The sequence below is a fragment of the Chinchilla lanigera genome, unplaced genomic scaffold (assembly GCF_000276665.1).
Source record: "Chinchilla lanigera isolate Chin_1 unplaced genomic scaffold, ChiLan1.0 scaffold00111, whole genome shotgun sequence".
NCBI lineage: Eukaryota > Metazoa > Chordata > Mammalia > Rodentia > Chinchillidae > Chinchilla > Chinchilla lanigera.
Window position 1 is genome coordinate 2047344 of NW_004955512.1, and position 21764 is coordinate 2069107.

The following is a 21764-nucleotide window of genomic DNA, read 5'->3' on the forward strand; positions in this document are numbered from 1 at the left end:
TGTAATACATTTTTCTGCAAATGTACATCACATGAACCCAGATAAACTATTATTCTGGGTCCAATAAAAAAAGCTTACGTCATAAAGGTATGTTCTCAGATCATAAAAAATTTTAAACAATAGATAACAGTATTTCTAAATGCCTAGAAATTAATATATTACTAAAATAATCCAAAGATCAAAGAACTTCAAAGGACATTAGAAAATACTTTGAACAAAGAAAGAATAAAACTATAAAAGTTGTGGGATGCAGCCAATGTAATGCTTAGTGGAAAATTTGTAGCAAAACATACTACCAAAATTGAAGTCCTAATAAAGTCAAATACATCAAGCACTTTGCAAGGAAAATATTTACAGGATAGTTAGTCAACATTTAAGGACCCCGAGGTAACTAACACTTCAGAATAAATGCCTTATGTTTCCCAGCCTACATTTGCAAGAGGTTTTTAACCATGAACAGAAATCAATGTGCTGAGAAGCCTTGGGTTTTCAGACAAAATACACTTCTATCATTCTTCCTCTGTTTTTTGATTGGGTATAAGGGATTGAATTTAGGGCCTTTGCACTGAATTACATTCCCAGTCCTTTTTTAGTTTGAGACAACATCTCATAAACTTGCTAAATTGTTCCTGCTGGGCTTGAATTTCTGATCCTCCTCTTAGTCTCCCAGTCTGTGGGGATTACAGGCATGTGCCACACCACTTGGTTTTATAATTTTCAATATTAGAGTGAAATTTCCTTTTTTTGGAACAGGGTTATGCTATGCAGTTCAGGCTGGTCATGAACAATGTAGCCCAGGCTGGCCTTAAACTTCCAATTATCCTCCTGCCTCAGCACCCTGATTATTGGTGAGCAGCACCATGCCTGGCTTTAAAGTGAAATTTCAAAAAAAAAAAAAAAAAAAAATCTTTTTAATCACATGTCATCTCATTTTGGGGGGAGAAATTAAGAAATGAAAATACATTGTTTATAATGATTCTATTTAATTCTTTTAAAGGCCTTTCCCATTTCTCTTTGTGGCCGAGACATCAATTTTAGGTACAACAGAATTTTGTTTTAAATGCATACTTTAAGGTAAGGGATTGAGTTAAAGCAACAGCTGGCTCCTGGCTGAAATGCAAATGGGGAAATCTACTCAGGCTTCATGCCTTACCACAATCTTCCTGTAGCCTCTTTCACCAATCCCCGATTATAGGGCCTGCTGGAACAAGGCTGTGTCACTGTATTTTTGCATGTACACTCCCACTCTCTATAGATTCTACCTGAAGATGTCACTATAGTTTGCAGTACTTACATAAAACATTCCCTTGTTTCCAATGGTATATCCATGTATATGAATCTAACAATATTCTAATGAAAAGCTACCATTAGTGGACTCTTGTGGTCTAATCTGAAGTTGTATACTTTTTCACAGGAAGGGAAGTTTGCCTTTGACAGGATAATTTATGGAATTTCTGTACTCACTGAATTCACTGAAGCAAATTCTAAAATATTCAATTTATGCCTGTGCTTGACTGTATTTATCTGTATGCATAAACAAAGCTAAGTCTTAGGAACTCTCTTTACCAAGCAAGAGAACCAGAATGAGCAGGAATCAATGTGACTATATGGTACAAAGGTGAATAACAGTTTCTCCACAAGTGGCTATTAACCCCTTACTGAATTACATTAGAGAAAGAAGGCAAGTTACCGTCTAGTTATCATGAACATATCCGTTTTATTGATCATGACATGGGTAAAATACTTGTATTTTGCAAATCTTCCATTTTCCATGACCTTAAAAAAAGAGAAAAAATTGATAATATTCCAAAATACCATGATTTTTAAAAAAAAACAAAACTTTTTTTTCTCAATGGGGGCAAATGATTGACATACTTTTATAAGAAATACATATATTAAAAATTGAATTAAACATTTACAAAATCACTGCTGCTTCCTTTTAATAACTATCTGTTGCACTGCTTCAGATAGCAGATGATACACAACTGTATCATCTTTAAATACTAGATTTTTTTTTTCTTGGTACCAGGAATCAAACTCAGGACCTTGTGCTTGCCAGGCAGGTGCTTATGCCACTGAGCTATACCCCTGGCCCTAAATGCTAGATTTTTGAAGATACAACCTTACAAAGTTTAAATTCAATCTAATGAGGTATTAAAATATTAACGTAATTTTTATCTTGGAAAATATATTACTATTTGATTATTAACTGTATAGAAATATACACACATATATCTCTTGCTTTGCTTTTTCCCTAGATACTTGCCTTACAAACTTGCTTTTCTATGCCAGTCTCAGAACTCATTCAAAAATACCAAGAACGGGGCTGGGGATTTAGCTCAGCGACAAAGCGCCTGCCTGGCAAGCGCAAGGTCGTGAGTTTGGTTCCCAGTACCGGAAAAAAACCAAAAAAAAAAACCCAAAAAACCAAAAAACAAAAACCAAGAAAACTGAAACAGTCAAAACAAAAAATAAGCAGCAGCATTTCTGAACAAAGAGGGACCCCCCACACACACAAAGGTCTACTTAGGTAATGATATTTTCATTACTGAAACATGATCTATCTGTGACATTGTCTGTTAACAGTGCTTTGCCCTAGAAAACCTAACCACACAGCAAATAGTTACTTTTATTTTTAATTCTATTTTCAGTAACATTTCCTCTGAGAATAGAGTTACTTTGACTATTTAAATACGTTGCAGCTAGCCTATTTTTAAATGGAAGCACTGTAATTATGACTAAGATCCCCTTAAAAGAGGCATGTTAAGAATTTGGGCAAAAAGTTGTTCTAAAGAAATCCCAAAAGAGAATACAGAGTTTAGAAAATTGTGTTCCTTGGAGTTGTAATAAAAAAGTAAAATTAGCTTAGAGGACAGCTAAGACGTGACTTCATAATTATGTCAGTAGAGAAAACTCAGTGAATGGTCTTCATTTTTATTGGAGACATTAGTAAATAAAAACTAAACAGAAGGATGGGGCATGCACAGTACATGTATGGGAGCTTTCTAACTTCAAAGATTATAGAATACTGGGGAAAATATTCTCACTATTGATTGTCAAAATGGCAATTAAACACAAATATATTAAAAATGAAAAAGGGACACAGCCAAAGATTCAGAACAAATTAACAATCATTAATTTATAAATTATGAAAATAAACTTGAAAAACTAGGCAAAATGAATCGAGACAATATAAATTACTAAGAGAAAGAAGCATCAAATATTAGAGTTGCAGATAACTTTATATCTGCAAAGTTTAGTACATAAAATCCAGTAATCAATTTGGAAATATAAGGAAAAATATCTTTTAAGGGTAATAAAGCAAATATTTATACACGTTTTACAAATACTGTGCAGAAGTTATATGATAAAAGCTATTAATACGTTATTGGAGGAAGACAACTGTGAAAATGAAAATGCATGCCTTAGTTGTGAATATAAAAATTCATTAGAATACAGATGGCATTCAGACCACCACCAGCTCTCATTCTCTGTCCTCCATCTTTCTCCCTTTCACGAAGTATCCCAAGATGGTGATTTTTGGAGGATGGGGGTAGAGAAGGGGAAGAAAAGTGACTGATTAAAATTATACTAAAATTTATCTTGAAGAAAAATTAGGAAACATCCAGCAAATTATAAAAGGTGAATGGGAAGCACCCCAGCAGAAAATACAATTTATAAAGTTGCAGAAGTGAAAGAGTTGATGCTGGTAGAAATTTCTATGACGTATCAATGGAAAGAATACATCTCATATGCATGACACTTCACAAAATCCCATCTATCTCAATATAGAAATCTGGGACATCAAGAAGTATTTCAAGTTAGTGGGTAAAAAACATGAATAGTTTTAGGCAACTCAGTTGCTAAAGTTGGATCCTTATTTCTCTCTTTACACCAAATTAATTCCAAATGGGTTACTGATCTGAGCATATAAAATGATTACAGAAGTACTAGAAAAAGTAACGTTTTAATCTTGGAGTGGGGAAGGCCAAAATAAAACAAAATTCATAAAACCTAGGATAAAGGAAATTACTGAGTACAAAGAAATTAAACATTATTGAACAGTTAAAAACAATAATCAAATAAAGCAAAACAGCACAAGAATCAAAGAGTAAGTTGGGAAAGTATATTAATAGAGAAGTATTTCATAATTTACAGAATTTTAACAATTTGAGTAAATCAACAGAAGAAAAATGAGTAAATTAACAGTAAAGTATGTAAAGGACATCAACAAGTAGCTTAGCCAAAAATAAAACCCAAACGAAATCCAACCAATACATATGAGAGAATGTTCAACTTAACTCAAAATCAAGATTAAACAAATCTACTAAATACACTGAGGCAACAATTCCACTGCTAGAATTTACTGTAAGCAAAAGAATGCCAACACATGCATATAAGAATCAAAATACTCTAAGGGGACTGGCTAAATTATGATGCAGCCATACAACGGTACATTATAAAGTCATATAAAGAAGATCTATGTGTAATGATATAAAAAAAGGTACAAGATATATAAAAAGAAACTATTACTGTATAGGAGAAAGAAAAGGAAAAACACATACATGTACATATAGTTGTATATGCATAAGAAATTTTTCAGGCAATACACACCAGTCTTAACAGCATATGTCTCTGGACTTGTGAAGAGTAATGGTAGGGACAGAAGTAAAGTTTTAATTTTTATTCTGTAACAGTTTGTATTTGAAAATAAATTAACTTAGAAAGTACTCTCTCATTTTACGTTGGTCAAGTTTTATATAGTGTACAAATGCCTGTTTCCTCAAGAACACCGCTATTAGTAAATGTCCTAAGTTTATATACCTAATTAATAATCGTAATTTCAAATAACTGAAGACAGGGGCTTTGACTCCAATTACTTAGCTCCTTTTACACTGTGTTAAGTTTTGGCATTGTTGGAACTACCTTTCATCACTTTTTTCAAACACAAATCTAAGCTGTGCCTATAAGCAATTAAACCAATTTTAATGGAGTAACATTTAGAATAAATAAAAGCTAAAAAACCCCAAAAAATCCAAGGTTAGGGTGGGAGAGATCATTTATGGAATGCTTTTTGAATTCACCCAAAACTTTAAATGCAACACTTGAAAAGTGATTGAACATTATGATCAGGGCAGTGTGCTTTGATATGTAATACACTATATGCTTTGTTATTAGAGTTGATATATTTAAATAAATATGAAAAGAAAATGCCTTATAAAATTTTACTGATGCCTCATTACAAACATGTGAAAATAAAGTACAGCATGATAAGCAGAATCCAAAACTTTGAAACTAAATCCACTGAAGCTTGGGAGAGAATGTAATAGCTCATCAGTCACATTCATCTTCAATCCATTGTAAAGAGTCTACAATATCATGCAATTGGTCAGTTTTCTGCCTAATTGTTTAATTTTATAAGTATGTTATATATTACGACTTCTACTATTCAAAAGGTCAATATGTAATTTAGGAAAATAATCAGAATTTTAGACCTGAGTAATTATTTTGCATCCAAATTACCCTTCCTGTGTATATGGAGAAATTGAGCATCAGGTATTTAATCAATCCATCTAAATCTTCACAATAATCTTGTGTAAATAGGTAAAATTTCAGTTCAGTGATTTGCTTTTGGTTAATTGCAAATCTGGACTCAGAACACTGGCTACATCATTTTTAATTCCAGTGCTTCTTGTTACTTCATGATGTCACACTTCCCCCATGGTACCTCAAAAATGTCTCTGATAATCCTGGAAGATGGTAGTTGCATTAAGGCAGCTCATCAGGTTAGTTGAATTTTTCTAGATCAACAGTGTTCAAATAATTTAGTGGTTTTTTTTTGTTGTTGTTTGTTTTGGTTTTTCTCCGCTACCGGGAACTGAACTCACGACCTTGCGCTTGCCAGGCAGGCGCTTTGCCGCTGAGCTAAATCCCCAGCCCCTAATTTAGTGTTAATATCCTATATTCTTCCATCAAAACATGCTAAGAATGAATGTTTCTATTAAAATAATTTGCGATATCTTTTAAAATAAATGAAGAATTAGCAAAATTGGGAGTAGGGCCTTTAAATAAAGATCAAGATTTGGCTGAATTTACACCTGTTAGCTGTGTACTTATGCTTTAGTTTTAAAGAACATTTTCTTTTGCCTTATTCATTAAAACTATATGTAAATTATCTATCATGCTTTGGGAACTTTTAAAATTAAGAGTAACACAACAAAAATTGCATTCATTACATATAACTGTCAAGAATCTGTAAGTAGCAGTTAAAGAAAATGATTACTGGTAAAAGGGTCCTATTTGCATGTAGAAAAGATAAGTATATGATACCTTCTTAAAATATAAATAAATTGAAATCAAATTAACCACATATTTAGAAACACAAAGAAAGTAGGGATTTGATGCTAGCAGTGTCAGGGTTATTTCCTACGAATATCCAACTTTCCTTTTGCTAAAAGTCCAAATACTTTATTTATTTTTAAGACCAAGAATTGAACTCAGGACCCTGAGCTTACTAAGCAGGCAATGCGCCACTGAGCTACATCCCCAGCCCCCAAATACTTTACAAGAAAAACTTAAGCTAGAAACTGCAATAATACAGACATTTCTAACATTTTCAAGTCATTCAAATGTTACGAGGTAGCACAGACCTGAAAAAGCAAAATCAAAACATGAAAAGACTTGCTAGGAACAATCACTAAAATGGAAAACTTTTAATCCCAAACAGTATAAAGTGTTGCTGGGTGTGGTGGTGTGGTGGTGCATGCCTGTAATCCCAGCACTCAGGATGCTGAGGCAGGATTGTTGTGAGTTTGAGACCAGCCTGGGCTACAAAGTGAGTTCAAGGCCGGCCTGAACTGCAATACGGAGAGCCTGTCTCCAAAAGATAAAGTGTTAACCGCTGCATATATATATTAATATATGTATTAAGTAATACATGATTTAGCAAACAAAACAAAAACCATCAACAGCTGACTCTTTTGGAAGGCAAAATTGTTTCAGAGGAATAAGTTTATATAAGACAGCAACACAGGGTATAAAAGGAAAATGAAATTCATCTCGATGAAAGATAATGAATGAATGCTTGTATGCCAAGAAAATCTACTAGATAATAAAGAAACAGTTTTTACAGATTGGTTAATTTGAATACTCTGGAGATAAGGAAAGAGGAAAGGTTGATGAATAGATTCTACTTACAACATAAGCATACTTGAAAAGCCAACCAAATTCAGGGAGTTTCTTCTAAAACAATAAATGCTATCATTTTTCAAGAATTTAAGAATAGTATGTTCAGAAATAGCTTTAGAGAAAACCTAAGTAAGTACACCTTAGAGTTATCGGATTAAGGTTTAGGTGTAAAAAGTGTTCTACCAATTCACTTTAAATCTGAGGCTTGACTGCGATGGCCAAGGAAAGGAGGTATTCAACCAAGATTCATCATTACATGTAGTAGAAAACAAACAACTTCACTGACTGTACTATCAGTTTTTAAAGAGGAACTATCCTTTATTATGTTTCTCATACTTGTCTCCTCCCATGCTAAAGAATTATTGTGGCTCTAAGCCAAAGCATAGGCATAGGCTATACTAATATCTTAGGCACGAAAGCTGAGCATACAAGTACAACCAAAACAGTCCGGCAAAACAGCATTATGCTCATGAAATGGTTTTGTGGACTACAACAGCAGACTATCAATCTGCCTAAAAACATTCTAAAAGAAGCACAGTGAGAGTCAGGATTAACTGCATAGTTACACGAGTCTCACTAAAGCAGTTCCAGCAGAACGTCTAGTATTAATCAACATTTATTGATCTATACCTGCAAACAGTAACATTTCTTTTAAAATACTGTATAGTTAAGAGCATCCAAATAACTGAGAATTTACTACTTCTACTTTTTACCAATTACTGTGTGAAAATTATCATGGCATTGTAACCATTCTACTAACCTTGAAAGGAAACAAAAAGGATGAGATTTAATGTTGTTTTTATCTTGGCAAAGAGGAGAAAAATGTATACAGAATTTATGTAATGGTGGCCGAGAACTAGCATAAACTGGCATTCATCTGGAATAATAAAAATACAATACACAGTTCTCATTAGGCACTACATTAATAATTATATATTATCTTGTTTTAATCCTATGAAAACACCAAGACACATAACACTAAAATAGGCATAATGTAAAGCTAATAAAAGAAAAAGACTTTACTTAGCCCAAGAATCCTGGCCTGACCCACAGGGCACTGCTTTATCTTAAACAAAAACATTATCATCAATCTGTGCTTTGCACAGGACCACAGGCAGTTCTCCATCTCTGAGGGTTCAATCTATAGAAAATGTTCTGAAACATTTCATCTGTACTGATCATGTATACAGTAGGCTTTTCCTTGTCATTACTCCTTAAGAGAATATAGTTATGACACTATTTCCTTAGCACTTACATTGTATTAGGTAGTAAAGCATATATAGGAGGATATGCTTAGGTTATATGCAAATACTATGCCATTTTAAGTAAGGGTTTTGAGCAAGAATATTTAGGTATCCTTAGGGGTTCTGGCAGCAAATTCCCTGTATATATACCTAGGGACAACTATAAAAATGAGTGTGTGTGTGTGTGTGTGTGTGTGTGTGTGTGTGTGTGTGTATACCAGTAGATGCAGTGCAATCTCATTTTAATAGTTCACTGGAATATAGATTTGGATATTCCACAAACTCTATGGTATCTCTTGTAATGCTTCAAATTTCAAATGACATCTGGGGAGCACTGTCTCTTTGGAGATGGTTATACTTTATGTCTTAATTTCTACAATTCTTTAGAAGCCACATGTAACAGCTAAACAGCAAATAGGAATGGAACCAAGAAAATGTTGACATTATAGAATTGGTGGATGTTTTATCCCCAATCACTAGAACAATAAAGCTCACTACTATTAAAAGCTCATGAGAGATAAGCAAAACTTTTGACTATTTTGTTTAGGGCTGTTACATTAGTATCTTGAAAAATGTTGGATACCTATGTAATAGCAATTTAACAGACACACAGAGTGAATGAATACATGATACTATTTCTTTTCTTTGTATTCATATAAACTATGCTTTTAGATAGAGCCAGCAAAAGCCAGTTATACATATGTAATGCATTTTATTCTTTTGGGAATTAAAAAATTCAAAGTACCCTGGCAATTTATACCAGAGAAATTAACTTTACAAGAAATCTCAGTCTCCTCTACCTATACTCTAACACTGCAGTTTCGTAAGATCTCTAACTAAAAAAAACCTCGGACCTGAAGTATCATTAAAAATATCTATTTCTCTATAATGCTCCCCATAGGGTTCTTTACAGTGGTAAATTTTCATTGTCAATATGGTTCATTAGAGTTATCAGAATGGGTAGGATACCATATAATTTACATTTACAAATAAAAACCCTTAAGTGACAAAAACAAAAATCTCAAGAAAACACAAAACACCTTTCACAAACGACTTTTTTTTACATGAAGGAGGCCTATCTAATTATGAGTAAAAATTAATGATTTAATTTGGTAAATGAATGCATCCTTTCTTTCACAGGATATTCAGCCAACAGAAATATACTGTGCGTAACTACTTATGCTAAGCCTTCTAACTAGCATTAAAACGGAAAGCGTGCATGTATGTGTGCTCACACAGAAACACTCACAACTGGATGAGCTTTACTAAGCTCACCTTATGCTGAGACTCTTTATGCCTGTCTGAAGAAACTATGGGTAAATAGTAAGGCAGAGCTCAAGCCATGAGTTAAGTCCAGAATTTAGCATCTTTAGCTAATTAAGGCTCGGCTAATACTGCAGTTTTAACCCAGTTTACATGTCCTTGGTAAAAAGAGGGTAAGACTCAAATAAAACATACCTGAATTTAACACTTGAGATTTCCTCTACTGATAAAATGTATTGAATTTCCATTATAACAGTATTTATCTTTCCTTAATATATTTATAAATTCAACAAATGCAATGATGACAAGTATTTAAGCTGTCAAGATGTCAAATTCATCTCATTCAGGTTATTGAACTTAAAAAGAGAATTATGTCATTTTACACTTAAGATGAAGAGAAAACCTGAATCTTCCCTAAGTGGAACCATCACCTCCAGAGAAAAGACATGACTTCTGAGTCTTACTCAAAGAGTATTTTTATGTAACACTGGAAGGTTCTAACTGGGATTGCAGTGGTTCAAAATACATTTACTAAAACATATTCTTAAATGTTTGAAAGTCTGAGCCTTCAAATATGATGGGACAAAGACTTTCCAAAAGATTCTGCTAAACTAATAAATGAAGTATGAGAACTGTATCCAAGTGGATAGGTAATCGTCTTCCCCAGGCTCTGCTTCTCCTAGGTGCTAAGAACTCTCATCTCCATGGGTAACAAAATTCGGCTCTCTTCACTTTTCTCATCCCATTCAGAAGTCTCCTTCTGGAGAGGAAGAGTTATAAAATGAAGAGGGAAATCCCAAAAGCCTTTGTTTCCTAGCTCTTGTCCACTTACTCAAAATTTCAGATGAAGCCAAGAGAAGAGTGTTCAGCACTACTCTGATGATCTGAGTGCTATTTTTAAGCCCTTTTTTCATTAGTTGCAATTCTCTTCCTGAAGTAAAAGGGAGGACACCACGAAAGCTGAAGACAGTTATCTTCCATTTGCAATTAAGGCAGTGTTTGAAGCTAATTATAAATATCTGTAATTTCTGAAAGAAAAGAAATACACGACAAACAAAAGCATCTTCCCTTTTCCAACAACTTACATAATGGCAACTATATCTTTGGAGAGGTCTGAAAAACAACATAGACAAAATTCAAAAATACTTGAAATGAGAAAGAATATACTTCTATGAACTCACCTCTTTATATGCACAGACAACAGACACAGGAATTATACATACATGTACATTTATACACATTTTAGAAAATATTTATCTAGGAGGAACAAATTTCTTAAGACACAATGCCTAAAGGTAAAAATGCAATCAATGAAAATAAAAAAGTTTATACATCAGTTATAATAAAGGGCTCGGATGACCATTTCCATGCTTCAGAGATTAAAGACTAGATTTTGTATACTGGGGTTATTCTTTAAGCGGGATTTTTAAATACTGAGAAATTAATAATATTATTTATAAAAATTTATAGTAAGGTAAAAACATAAAACAGCAGTTCAAATGTTTGGCTCATAACTGTAAAATTTGAAAGAGGAAATACTCCATAAATGGTGTGAAGACAAAGGATAATTTGCTTCCTCTCTATATTTTCTTTTAAGGAGCATATATTGCTTCAACAATATAGAAAATAATCTTTAATATTTGAATATTTTCATATTGTCCATAAAATGCTAGTTGTAGAGAGAATCAGTGAGTTGACTAACAGGAGAGGATTTAGGTTTTTAATACACATGTGGGTCTCTACAATTTTTAATTAATAGAAACGCCAACTTTTACTGAATACAGTCAGAAAATCTCTGTAGAGATAATGTAGTTAACAGGCTACTGATGAATGAAATTCACAACAGAAAAATATAATCAAGACAGGCTAAATCTTCTGATTATGTTTCATTAAAAACAATACCTGTAATATAGTGAATGTTCATGTATCTGATAACCTCTAAAATCCTCAGGACGACCTAATACTGTTTGGTAGAAATCTGTTAACATTTCATTGTTTAGAAAATTCATATAAAATGAAGACTGCATTAAAAGCCAGTTTTACAAAATTATGAAACATTTGTTTTAAAACTGATTATTTGGAGGCACAATGCTGCCCTATACTGCATATACTGATTGATGTGAAATGGCTGCTAAATAAATTTATCCTATTGACCATGGACGTGAAAATGTCCTACACCACAATAAAGCAAAGCTATAATCTCCTACTTATGAAATCATACATTATTCTCACTACTTCTCTAATACAGACCTACTTGAAATGATGTGTTTTATTCTCTTACTTCAAGATTTTCTGTAATTTTTTGTATAGATACCCACAAATTTAATTAAAGGTTAAATTAACAGCCTAAATATTTTAAATTGATTTTCATTTTACATAAGGAGCAAAGAGAGAAAAACCACACAGGGATTCGTTTTACACACTCATAATTATTACTTGATCCAAATTAACAATTTAGCTCATTTAACATCATTTAATATTTGGAGGCCATTATAAATTCATCTGGAAGGAAATCTGTAAAACAGAAAACTGAAGTTTGAAGGTGAGTAGAAAAGTACTCAATATTAGCTGGAATGATTATTTTTGATCTTTTTCTCATTATCAAGAAAATTTTAATGCCAATTAAGTCAGGCAAACTAGTAGCTTCAGTGAGTAGTAATTTTATATATATGATCTCGAAACAAAAATAGTATAAAATTTTTCATACTGAATATTAATGTCTTAGTCATAAATCTACAATGGCTTTAGCTGTACATTTAACAGCATGACCTTAAAGTCAATACCTCAGCACTGCCTCAATAAGTGTTTTAAGCGATTTCAAACGCTAAAATTCATTTGTTTTATTTATGTCCAATGTGAATGCTGATTAATTTCATTTACAGGCTCTTAAAAACATTTATTCATGGTCATCACTATGTACAGCTTCACAATTTTTACACGAATTTTTATTCTTGCCAGTTTTCAGTATGCTGTTCAAGGTAAGGCAGGAACAAATGAAAATAAAAAAAATTCCTAAGGATAATATCTCTCTTAGGGAAGAGAGAATATTCTTTCCCATTTTCTACACATAAGCAATGATTACGTAGAAATCTGGAATATAAAAGTGAAAAAGATATGGAAAGGTGCACTATTAAATAATTTTCAAACATCACCTTCTCACTAGACTTTACTATTACATAGAAATTAGTTATATAGCCATTAATACAGAAAATAATAGTTCATTTCATTACACCCTCAAAGATGAACTCTTTTTGTGTATTTGAAGAAAAAGAAAATATTTTTGTCTAGACCTGTATCTCCATCAAGAAAACAATGCTATAACACAATAGAACAACTGTCACTGTTAAATTTTTCTCTAACAAAAAGAAAGTAGTTTATAAAACTGGAAAATTAATTAATATCTGTAGTAAAAGAGGCTTCAAAGAATATTTTACTGTGGCAGGAAAACAGAAACAGAAAAGGGCAATTACATTGTCAAAGAAAATATTTACTAAGGGAAAGTGAAAAAAGAAATTCTAAGACTGCATCAGTGAAGTTTATTTACAGCATTGTTATCTTTTTACTGGTGAAGAGATTTTAAATAAATACAATCCTACTTCCAATTTTCTTTTCATTACAATGGCCAGTCACTGCTGAAAAGAACTTTTTCTAAATTCTTTTTTTCCCCTGAAATTTGTTTATTTATTTTATTTTAAAGACAATAAAAATCTAAAAATCAATACTAATGATACAGAATTTCAAAATGAGATGACAGGAAATTAACAACGATTGCTATATTGCATATTGTTATCTTCAGAATTAATCATATAGCAACTCAGCAAATGTCTTTTTTTTTTTTTTTTTTTTGGTATCGGGAAAGGAACTCATGACCTCAGGCTTGCCAGGCAAGTGCTTATGCCGCTGAGCTACATCCCCAGCCCAAACTCAGCAAATGTCTTGAAAATTAAGCTTTTCTCTTTTACAAAGGCTTCATGCCTAGCAAAGCTAGAATATAAGAAACCAATGAAGACACTTCAAGGCTGTTCCTTCCTCAGTCCCATACAATTTATAAGGACTGGCTATGTGCTTTCTAGCTTCTAGAAGTAGTGTTTGGAGAAGGAGTAGATGTTGGCCAAGTACTGTGTAAGAAGGCAGCAGATGCATGACAAATAGAAATTCTGTTTCCAGCAGTGACTAAAGTAATGATCACTGTTTTCATTTAATCCAAAAATGGTACTGTGATGTGAATAATTAAATTCTATGACATTTCCATATTTCTTAGTCCTAATACATTACACATTCCCTTAAATCATTTTAATTAGAATGAATGCTAGGTAGGTAGAAATTTCAAAAAAGTTGCTTTAGCTGTTCTTTTGCATTTGGTACACTTAGTTTTTAAAAGCTACACTAGTCATTTTCAAAGAACATAAAGAACAAAGATTTATAGACATAAAGGTTTGATAAAAGAATTAAGCAATTCAGAAATCATGAGTTGAATCAAGTCTTTTATAACCTAATAAAAACTTAATAGAGTATACAGTATACTGTATAAGCAAAGCATTTAACATGAGCCAAGGTAAATAATCCTTTGCTGATCTACAAGCATAACAGTCATAAGGAATTAAGTGTTGTAATTATTAATAATCTTTCTTTTTAGAGGTTTTTTGGCTTTGATTTCTTTTTTAAGAAATCAAAAGTACATCCGGTATACTAGAGAAACAGGATGATTGATCTAAGTTGAAATTGTAAAAAAAAGCACAAAGCATAAAACAGGTTCACTTATGAATCTTTTAGTGACACAGATAACATATACATAATTATGTCTATTATAAACATTCTAATGTCCTAATTAATTTATAACATTGTATAATAGCATAGTGCACGTGAATATATAAATTAACAAATAAATGACTAAAACCCACTTTTGTTCATTATTTCACAAAAATATAAAATGATAAAACATGAATCAAAGTAAAAGATCAATTTTTCCTTTACACTAGAAATTATTTCACTATCTAATCTTCCACAAGTCATGAATGTTTTTATAATAGTACAGTACTCCAACACATACGACTCTGAAGTAGAATAAATTTACACTATTTGAAGTTATATGAGTTTATTATTAACAGAAGGTTGACAAAAATACCTTTAAAATGCTAGATAAATATAGTACATTGAATGCTGTTACTATTCTCTTTTGTTACACAATAGTATTATATTAAGCCCAGAAATTTACAGAATTAAAAAAAAGCATTTTGGTAACAAACAAGCAGGTAATGTAAAATAAAACTACTGAGCATTAAAAACATAATGAAATATAAATTTAAAATCTTAAAGACAAACTATAACACAAAGTTATGAAATAAAGGGAAGCAAATCTGTAATATGTAGTATGCCCTACTTTGGATGTAAAATACATTTTTTCCTATGCTTAAATAATGCAATTATTTTGCTTTACATGACATTCAGAAAAACATTTTTTTAAAAAAAGTGTTTTACCTCCCTAAAATGGAAATACAGGCTTTGTAATAGCAGTCATTCAAAATGTTAATGAAACATTCCGAGTAAAATGGTAAAGAATATGTGCATTTTAACAGATTAGATCTGACTAATCATCATCATCATCACCATCATCATCATCACTACTGTTATTATGAGTCATAATCCACTCCCTGTAGACCTGAATTTTCTGTAAGCATGGTAAAGGGAAAGAGAAGCGTAAAGGTTAGTAAAGTGTGGAAGATTGCTTGGAAGACATAAAATTATGAAATGTTTGAGAAGCTAGTAGCTGTAATTCAAGCTATAATCATAGATATAGTATTTTATAACTTCATTGGCCTAAGACTAACATCAACTAGTTTATACACACTCAGTGTACAAATACTAATTTTCTAGTAGGCAACTTGACTACCAGGAAGCAAGCATTATTATAATGTGCTGTTTTCTGGATAGGAAGTTACCCAACGAAAGAATGTACTTTATATTCAATTATTACATATGAACATATATAACTTAGTGGACACAGAATCTTTTTTAGAAATGAAAAATAAAAGGAGAAACAGCTGAAAACAAACATTTTCTAAGGCACCATCATTAAATCCCTTAGGTGAGACTTTAAATCCAGTTTATATGCCGTCTAATTATTTTTCAAAGTACTGGTATTTATATGGTTTAACACATTTGCTAATAATACAAGTAGATTTTGACTTAAAAAGCACCCTGCCACTAAGACAACAGTTCACTTATAAGAGAATAAGGGTAACTGAAAACATGCCGAGGCATCTCATGAATTCCTGTAGGCTCTCTAGGTAATGATGTACTTCACACGCTTGCTGAAAACTAAGTAATAGCTGACAAAGATGATGAGATTTTACCCACTGAAACCACTCTTTTGGCGAAGTCTGGTCTACTAAAAATAATGTGATTCTTTAAAAGTAGAAAGGCTTGTGTATCACAAAAGAGGTATAGAATAAATTTATAAATTTGCCACTGAAATAAAATAGCAACCATTTTTTGGTAACTCATATTTTCCCATAAGTTACCATATATGCAACGCATGTTTCTACATTCTCCTCACTACTGCTTCTTACCTCCTAATAAATTTATTAAAAGTTTCTCAAGATATATTTCTAATTTTTAAAAAGGGATTTGAAAATCACTCAGCTTTTAATCAGTAAAATGTTAGCAACATGTTAACTGTGCTCTAACAAGGGAATGCAGGTATTGGGTCAAATTTTTCAACTGTATTAGCCATAGAAGATTTCTGCAACTTTCCTATCTTAAAAGATATACTGTCACTGTACAGTATATCTGTACTCTTAAATTTTTTAACTGTATTACCCATAGAAGATTTCTGCAACTTTTCTATCTTAAAAGATATATACTGTCACTCTACAGTGTATCTGTACTCTTAAAAGATCTACTGTCACATCATTGCATGATATGTCTTTTAAAGCACAACTTTTCAATAGAATACCAATTCTATTCCAATATGCAAGTATTTTGATACTTTAAAAACATTTTCAAGTCACTTTACCTAATATTGTACATTAGCTCTATGGTTGTATTATAATATATTAATAGAAGGACCACACAGATGCAGTACTATATGCTATATATGCAATCAGTGAAATACTGAAGTTTTAAATCTTTATCCTGGTTATTTTAAACATAACAATATTTAAAATACCAAAGGTTCTATCCAGTGCTGATGTATTACTACTCTCAAGTCTATACAACATACTTCTTATTTTATTCAAACAAAATGGCTTAAAGTAGTATAACACATTTATACCACAGAAACATGTTTGTACTGGCATGGCCTTGTATATGAGTACTGTTATCGACACTATAACCCAGATTTTTGGAAGTCCAATTTATTATGAGAGCTGCCTGTATAAGTAAAATATTTTACCTTCAAACTGTCTACTTTCCCAAAAGCTAATCTTAGTGAAAGATAACTGATTTCCATGTGAATGGAGTATCAAATCTCACAATTTTATATATACTACACTAGAACAGATAGGAAACTCATGGCCATTAAGCATGTTAAAAAGCAAAGCATAAGAACTCCTGAATTATCTATAAACTGTTTCTGAGTTTTGTTTTTCCTTTGTCATATCTAACTGGAGGTAAGGATTATATGTGATATAAAGACTAGTGGTTTGATAAACAGAAGGAAGAACCCCAAACAGAAGCAGTTTATCTGGCTAAATACCACCAACTACAAGAGTACATAAGGTACTTTGGCTTTCAACACATCTAGCAAATTCAGGGAAGAACTAAGAATAACGTATAAAAAGATCAGATATACTACAATTTCTATTAAAAATTACCAATATAAAAGCTTTTTAAAAATATTCAAAATAGTGAGACAGGTGTATGTAGTTTGTAAAAATCTTAAGACTGAAATCTACTGCTGTCTTTTACTTGCAAAGTCATGCATTAAATGTTCATATCAAACTTTTTGATGCCTGTAAAAAAGAAAAAACAATCTTATAGTAAATATACTTGAAAGCCTAATAAGAGAAACTTACAAATGTAACTAAGCAAAACACAAAAATCCAAACAAGCCAATATATATTTAAAGCATTAAATATCTACTTTTAAAAAATCTAACTTGAGCAATGTAATTTAATTTTAATGTATGTCTCTTCACTCACCTGTAACATCTGATTTCCGGTACCATCCCTCAACCTGTAAGGCCTGATGACTCCATCCTCATTAAAGAATCGAGGTGGTCGTAGACTCTCCACTTCAGAAGTCTCTGTAGCTCTAGAGGAAAAGAATATAACATGGTTTAAAAAATTACTCAAACTTGTAAAATCAACTACTGATAAGAATCTTCTTTTAGATCCTATTTTTAAAATTTTTTATACAATTAAATTCCTAGAAAAATATAAAACTATAAAGAAGTTTATTAATAGATTCTCCTAGATATTTTTGTGAAAACAGAGCATCAAAAATGATAGTGTTGGGGCCAGACATTGCTCAGCATTACAAGCCCCTGCCTTGCAAGTGCAAGGTCCTAAGTTCAATTCCTGGCACCAAAAAAAACCAACAAAAAACAACAAAACAAAAAAACCCTACAAAAAATGATAGTGTTCTAATTTTTTTTCAGTGTAACATCTTTAAATTTTGTTTTCCGGTTCTACTGTCTAGCTTCTCAGGCACTATTCTAGACAGCAGAAAGGGCTATAGGCACCCTTGTATCTGACTACAGGAAAAGCTGAGTCCTCCACAAAGCATAGATATCAGCAAGTTCTTTCCTTAAAGGTATCCTTTATCAAGCCCCGGAAGTTCATGTCTACTTTTAGTGTGACTATAATTCATCTTTTTTTCTTACTGCTGTTTTTAAAAATCATGACTAGGAAATGGATTTTAAATTAAGTTTTTTTTCTAGTTGTTGTAATCACATGCTTTATCTTACTCAATTCTACTAAAGTTAGGAATCATACAACATGGTTTTCCAGCATTCAAATATGCTCATATTCCCATTTGGGCTTCATGAATGCTATATTAAACACATACACACATGGAAGAACTTGGCAATATTTTATTTATCATTTTTGCCTGTATGGTCGTATGTCCATATAGATGGATAAGTTTGCCAATTAAAAGCAGAATAGACAAAACAAAAATCCAACAAAAATGGTTCAATTGTATATTGTCCACAAGAGATTTAACTTTAGCATCAAAGACACACATAGGAGAAAATAAAAAGACAGGAAAAGGTATGTCATGTAAAAGTAATTAAAAAGACAGAACTGGAGTGGCTATACTAATACCAAAACAAAACAAACCAAAATATTAAAATAAGCAATTCTAATTATACACAAAGAGGATATTTTATAGTGAGAAAAGGGTCAAACTATCAAGAAGATACAGGCACTTAAAGCAACCCCCATAGACATAAAGCAAAAACTGAGAAAAGACAATTCAACAATAGTTGAAAATATTGATACCCTAATTTCAATGAATACTAAAAGGAAAAGGTTAGCAAGGAAACAAGAGATTTGAACAACATGCTAAACTACCTAGAGCTAACAAATATCTATATAATATTCAACAACAGAATATATAAAGTTACATGTAATGCATTACATGAATATATTTCAATTAAGATCACTAAAAAGGTTGTTCAACCTGTCCATCCCTGAAAGCAGGGACTGTGAATAAATGACAAACTGGAAATGTGACAGGACACAATGCAGTAATTTTAACAATGAAAATGAATGAGGAAGTCCTATACAGCCTGCCGAATTACAGTGTTCATAGCTAAGTGCTCAAAGGCAAAGAGCAGATACATTTCATTTTCTATACTTGAATTATTTTACTCATATGTCACACCAAAGATAACTTACCTTTTTATCCCCTGAAATGTACTGCTAGCCATGTCTATGATGCCTCCAGTTGGCCTGGCCACTGCCCCAACTAAACCTTTCCCAACACCTTTAAAGAAACCAGCTGCTCCTTCTTTCTGAGCCCCTAGAAATAAAAAATGATAACTTCTTAAGCAACTGGACCAAGAACCAACTAGTGAAATATATCAGCCAAATAAACTCTTATACTTGCCTTTGATTGGTTTTGTAACAATTCCTGTAATGCCACTTACAAAACCCTGCAAGGAAAGCACAATTGAAAATTTATATTACTTTCATATGATGCTTAGAAGAACCAACTCTGGCTGAGAACAAAAAAATACAGTTCTTTTTACGTATCATATTAGCATATTTCCTAAGTGTTCTATGTAAACAGAATGTTTTTTGCAGACCCCTGTTAAGTTTTATACTTACTGCTCTTACAACATCCAAATAATAATTTAAGGAGTAACAGCTATATCTATTTCTTCAGTCAGAATGTAGATTTAAAATCTGTTCTCTAGAATGTCTACAACTTTGAAATTTCTTACAGAAACCAAGCCTTTTCCTCCACGGGTGATCCCTTCTCTAAAACCAGCTGGCTGCTTGTTCATGGCTTCTCTTCTTTTCTGCTGGTAATCTTCATCCATTGTGATGGCTGCTACACCTTTAGCCATAGCACCAGTGATTTTTGAGGCAGCACCAGCCAATCCACCTAACACAAATTATAGTATCTTTAGTAAAAACCAGCTTTAGTAAAAGTAAAATTATAGTATCTGCAGTAAAAGCCATTACTTTCTACCACCACCCAACTTGGCATTGTATTTCTTACCAACAGCTCCCCCGACGAGTGCCTTTAGTCCTAGTGCCATGCCTTCCACAAACTCTTCAGGACCCTGGATGGCTCCCTACAGTGATGACAAATAATTTTTAGAAAGTTGCATTTACTTTGAAAGGTGAATTTCTTCATGTAAGTGAAAGAAGTGGCAGTGATGAAAAGAATAAAAATGGTCCTGAGGAAGTAAGGACAGCAAAATAATCTTCACATTAGAAAGAGTTCTCAGGGATAATTTCATGACAATGAAAGTATGAAGATAAAATGATGGAATCTTCTTCACACTTAGAGAAAAGATACTTGTTTGCTCTGTACTGTAAGTTATATGAAAAGAAAGCAAGCACTTCAAGTACTCTGTTAGTAAAACAAATAAAACGATTTAAAATTCTTAGTGTTTCTAATGTTTTATATTAAAACACACAAAATATTAGTTTTTCCCTGTTTTTAATTTCCCTATACATTTAAAAAATAAAGAGGTTCTTATATAAAATGCAGTACTACTCTGTAATAGAGAAGGATAAATCTGAGTCACTTGTAGGAAAACTGATGCATTGTAAGATGATAATGTTAAGTGAAATAAGTCACACACACCTTAAATATCATGGGTATTTCTTATATGAGAAACTCAAAGTATAAAGACCAAAATAAAAGGTAACAGGAAACAAGGACATAGATCTTTTGCAAATGGGAAGAAGACCAAATAATGGGATGCAGGGAGGAAAAACATAAAACTTAAGATACATAGATATACCAATGCCCCAAGATGAATGTAATCATTATATACAACAAATAAATACTATAATTTTTTTTTTAAAAGTGAAAATAAGAGTACTGAGTGTTCTGATACAAAGTGTGAAAGGATGTCTCATAATTACACGTTTTTCCCCACTGGTTACTAAGATAACTTTGCACAGTACAAGCTTCTACCATTTTTACAGTTCCGTATGTCTGTGCAAATCATGACTCATACATTGCGATCTTCCTTCCTCTTATAGTCTGAATTGTATCTACTTTTATATTCCAAAATAACACGTAAAATTCAGTATAACTTAAGAGATTCTTAACCGTTCTGTGCCTAGTGTTCCATTTTCAGAATGTCTATAACAACAAAACATAATGAATATTTTTCTCTTCAAATTCTTGTCCCTGGAATTTTTCTGGACAACACACATGAATTTGATAAAAAAATTTAACAATTGCAATCTCTGGCATAAATGGGTTAAGTTTAAATTTTGAGAAAAAGGTACAAGTTTCCTCCCAAAGTGCCCCAAAATGTTACTGTTTGTTGAAATTATTCTCTAAGTCTCCCAAAATTTATTTATACCCACAGGTCAAGTTAACAAAAGAAATGCATTATGTAACCAATAGTATTAATTTTATATATAATGCAAGGAA

General features: G+C 32.1%; 1 protein-coding gene across 3 annotated transcripts in view; it reads right to left on the minus strand.

Annotated features, from left to right (window-relative positions):
- Vps13a (vacuolar protein sorting 13 homolog A (S. cerevisiae)) overlaps positions 1-21764 on the minus strand; it is a gene marked incomplete at its 5' end in the record, with an annotated part of 229395 nt that overhangs the window by 9541 nt on the left and 198090 nt on the right. Inside the window, 7 exon segments of one of the 3 annotated variants that reach the window (XM_013506546.1) lie at positions 7838-8065; positions 10528-10723; positions 17837-17948; positions 19538-19661; positions 19749-19794; positions 20086-20249; positions 20367-20442. In XM_013506546.1, the coding sequence (XP_013362000.1) occupies positions 7944-8065; positions 10528-10723; positions 17837-17948; positions 19538-19661; positions 19749-19794; positions 20086-20249; positions 20367-20442 (840 nt within the window). In that variant the 3' untranslated portion in view covers positions 7838-7943. 3 annotated transcript variants of the gene reach the window in all.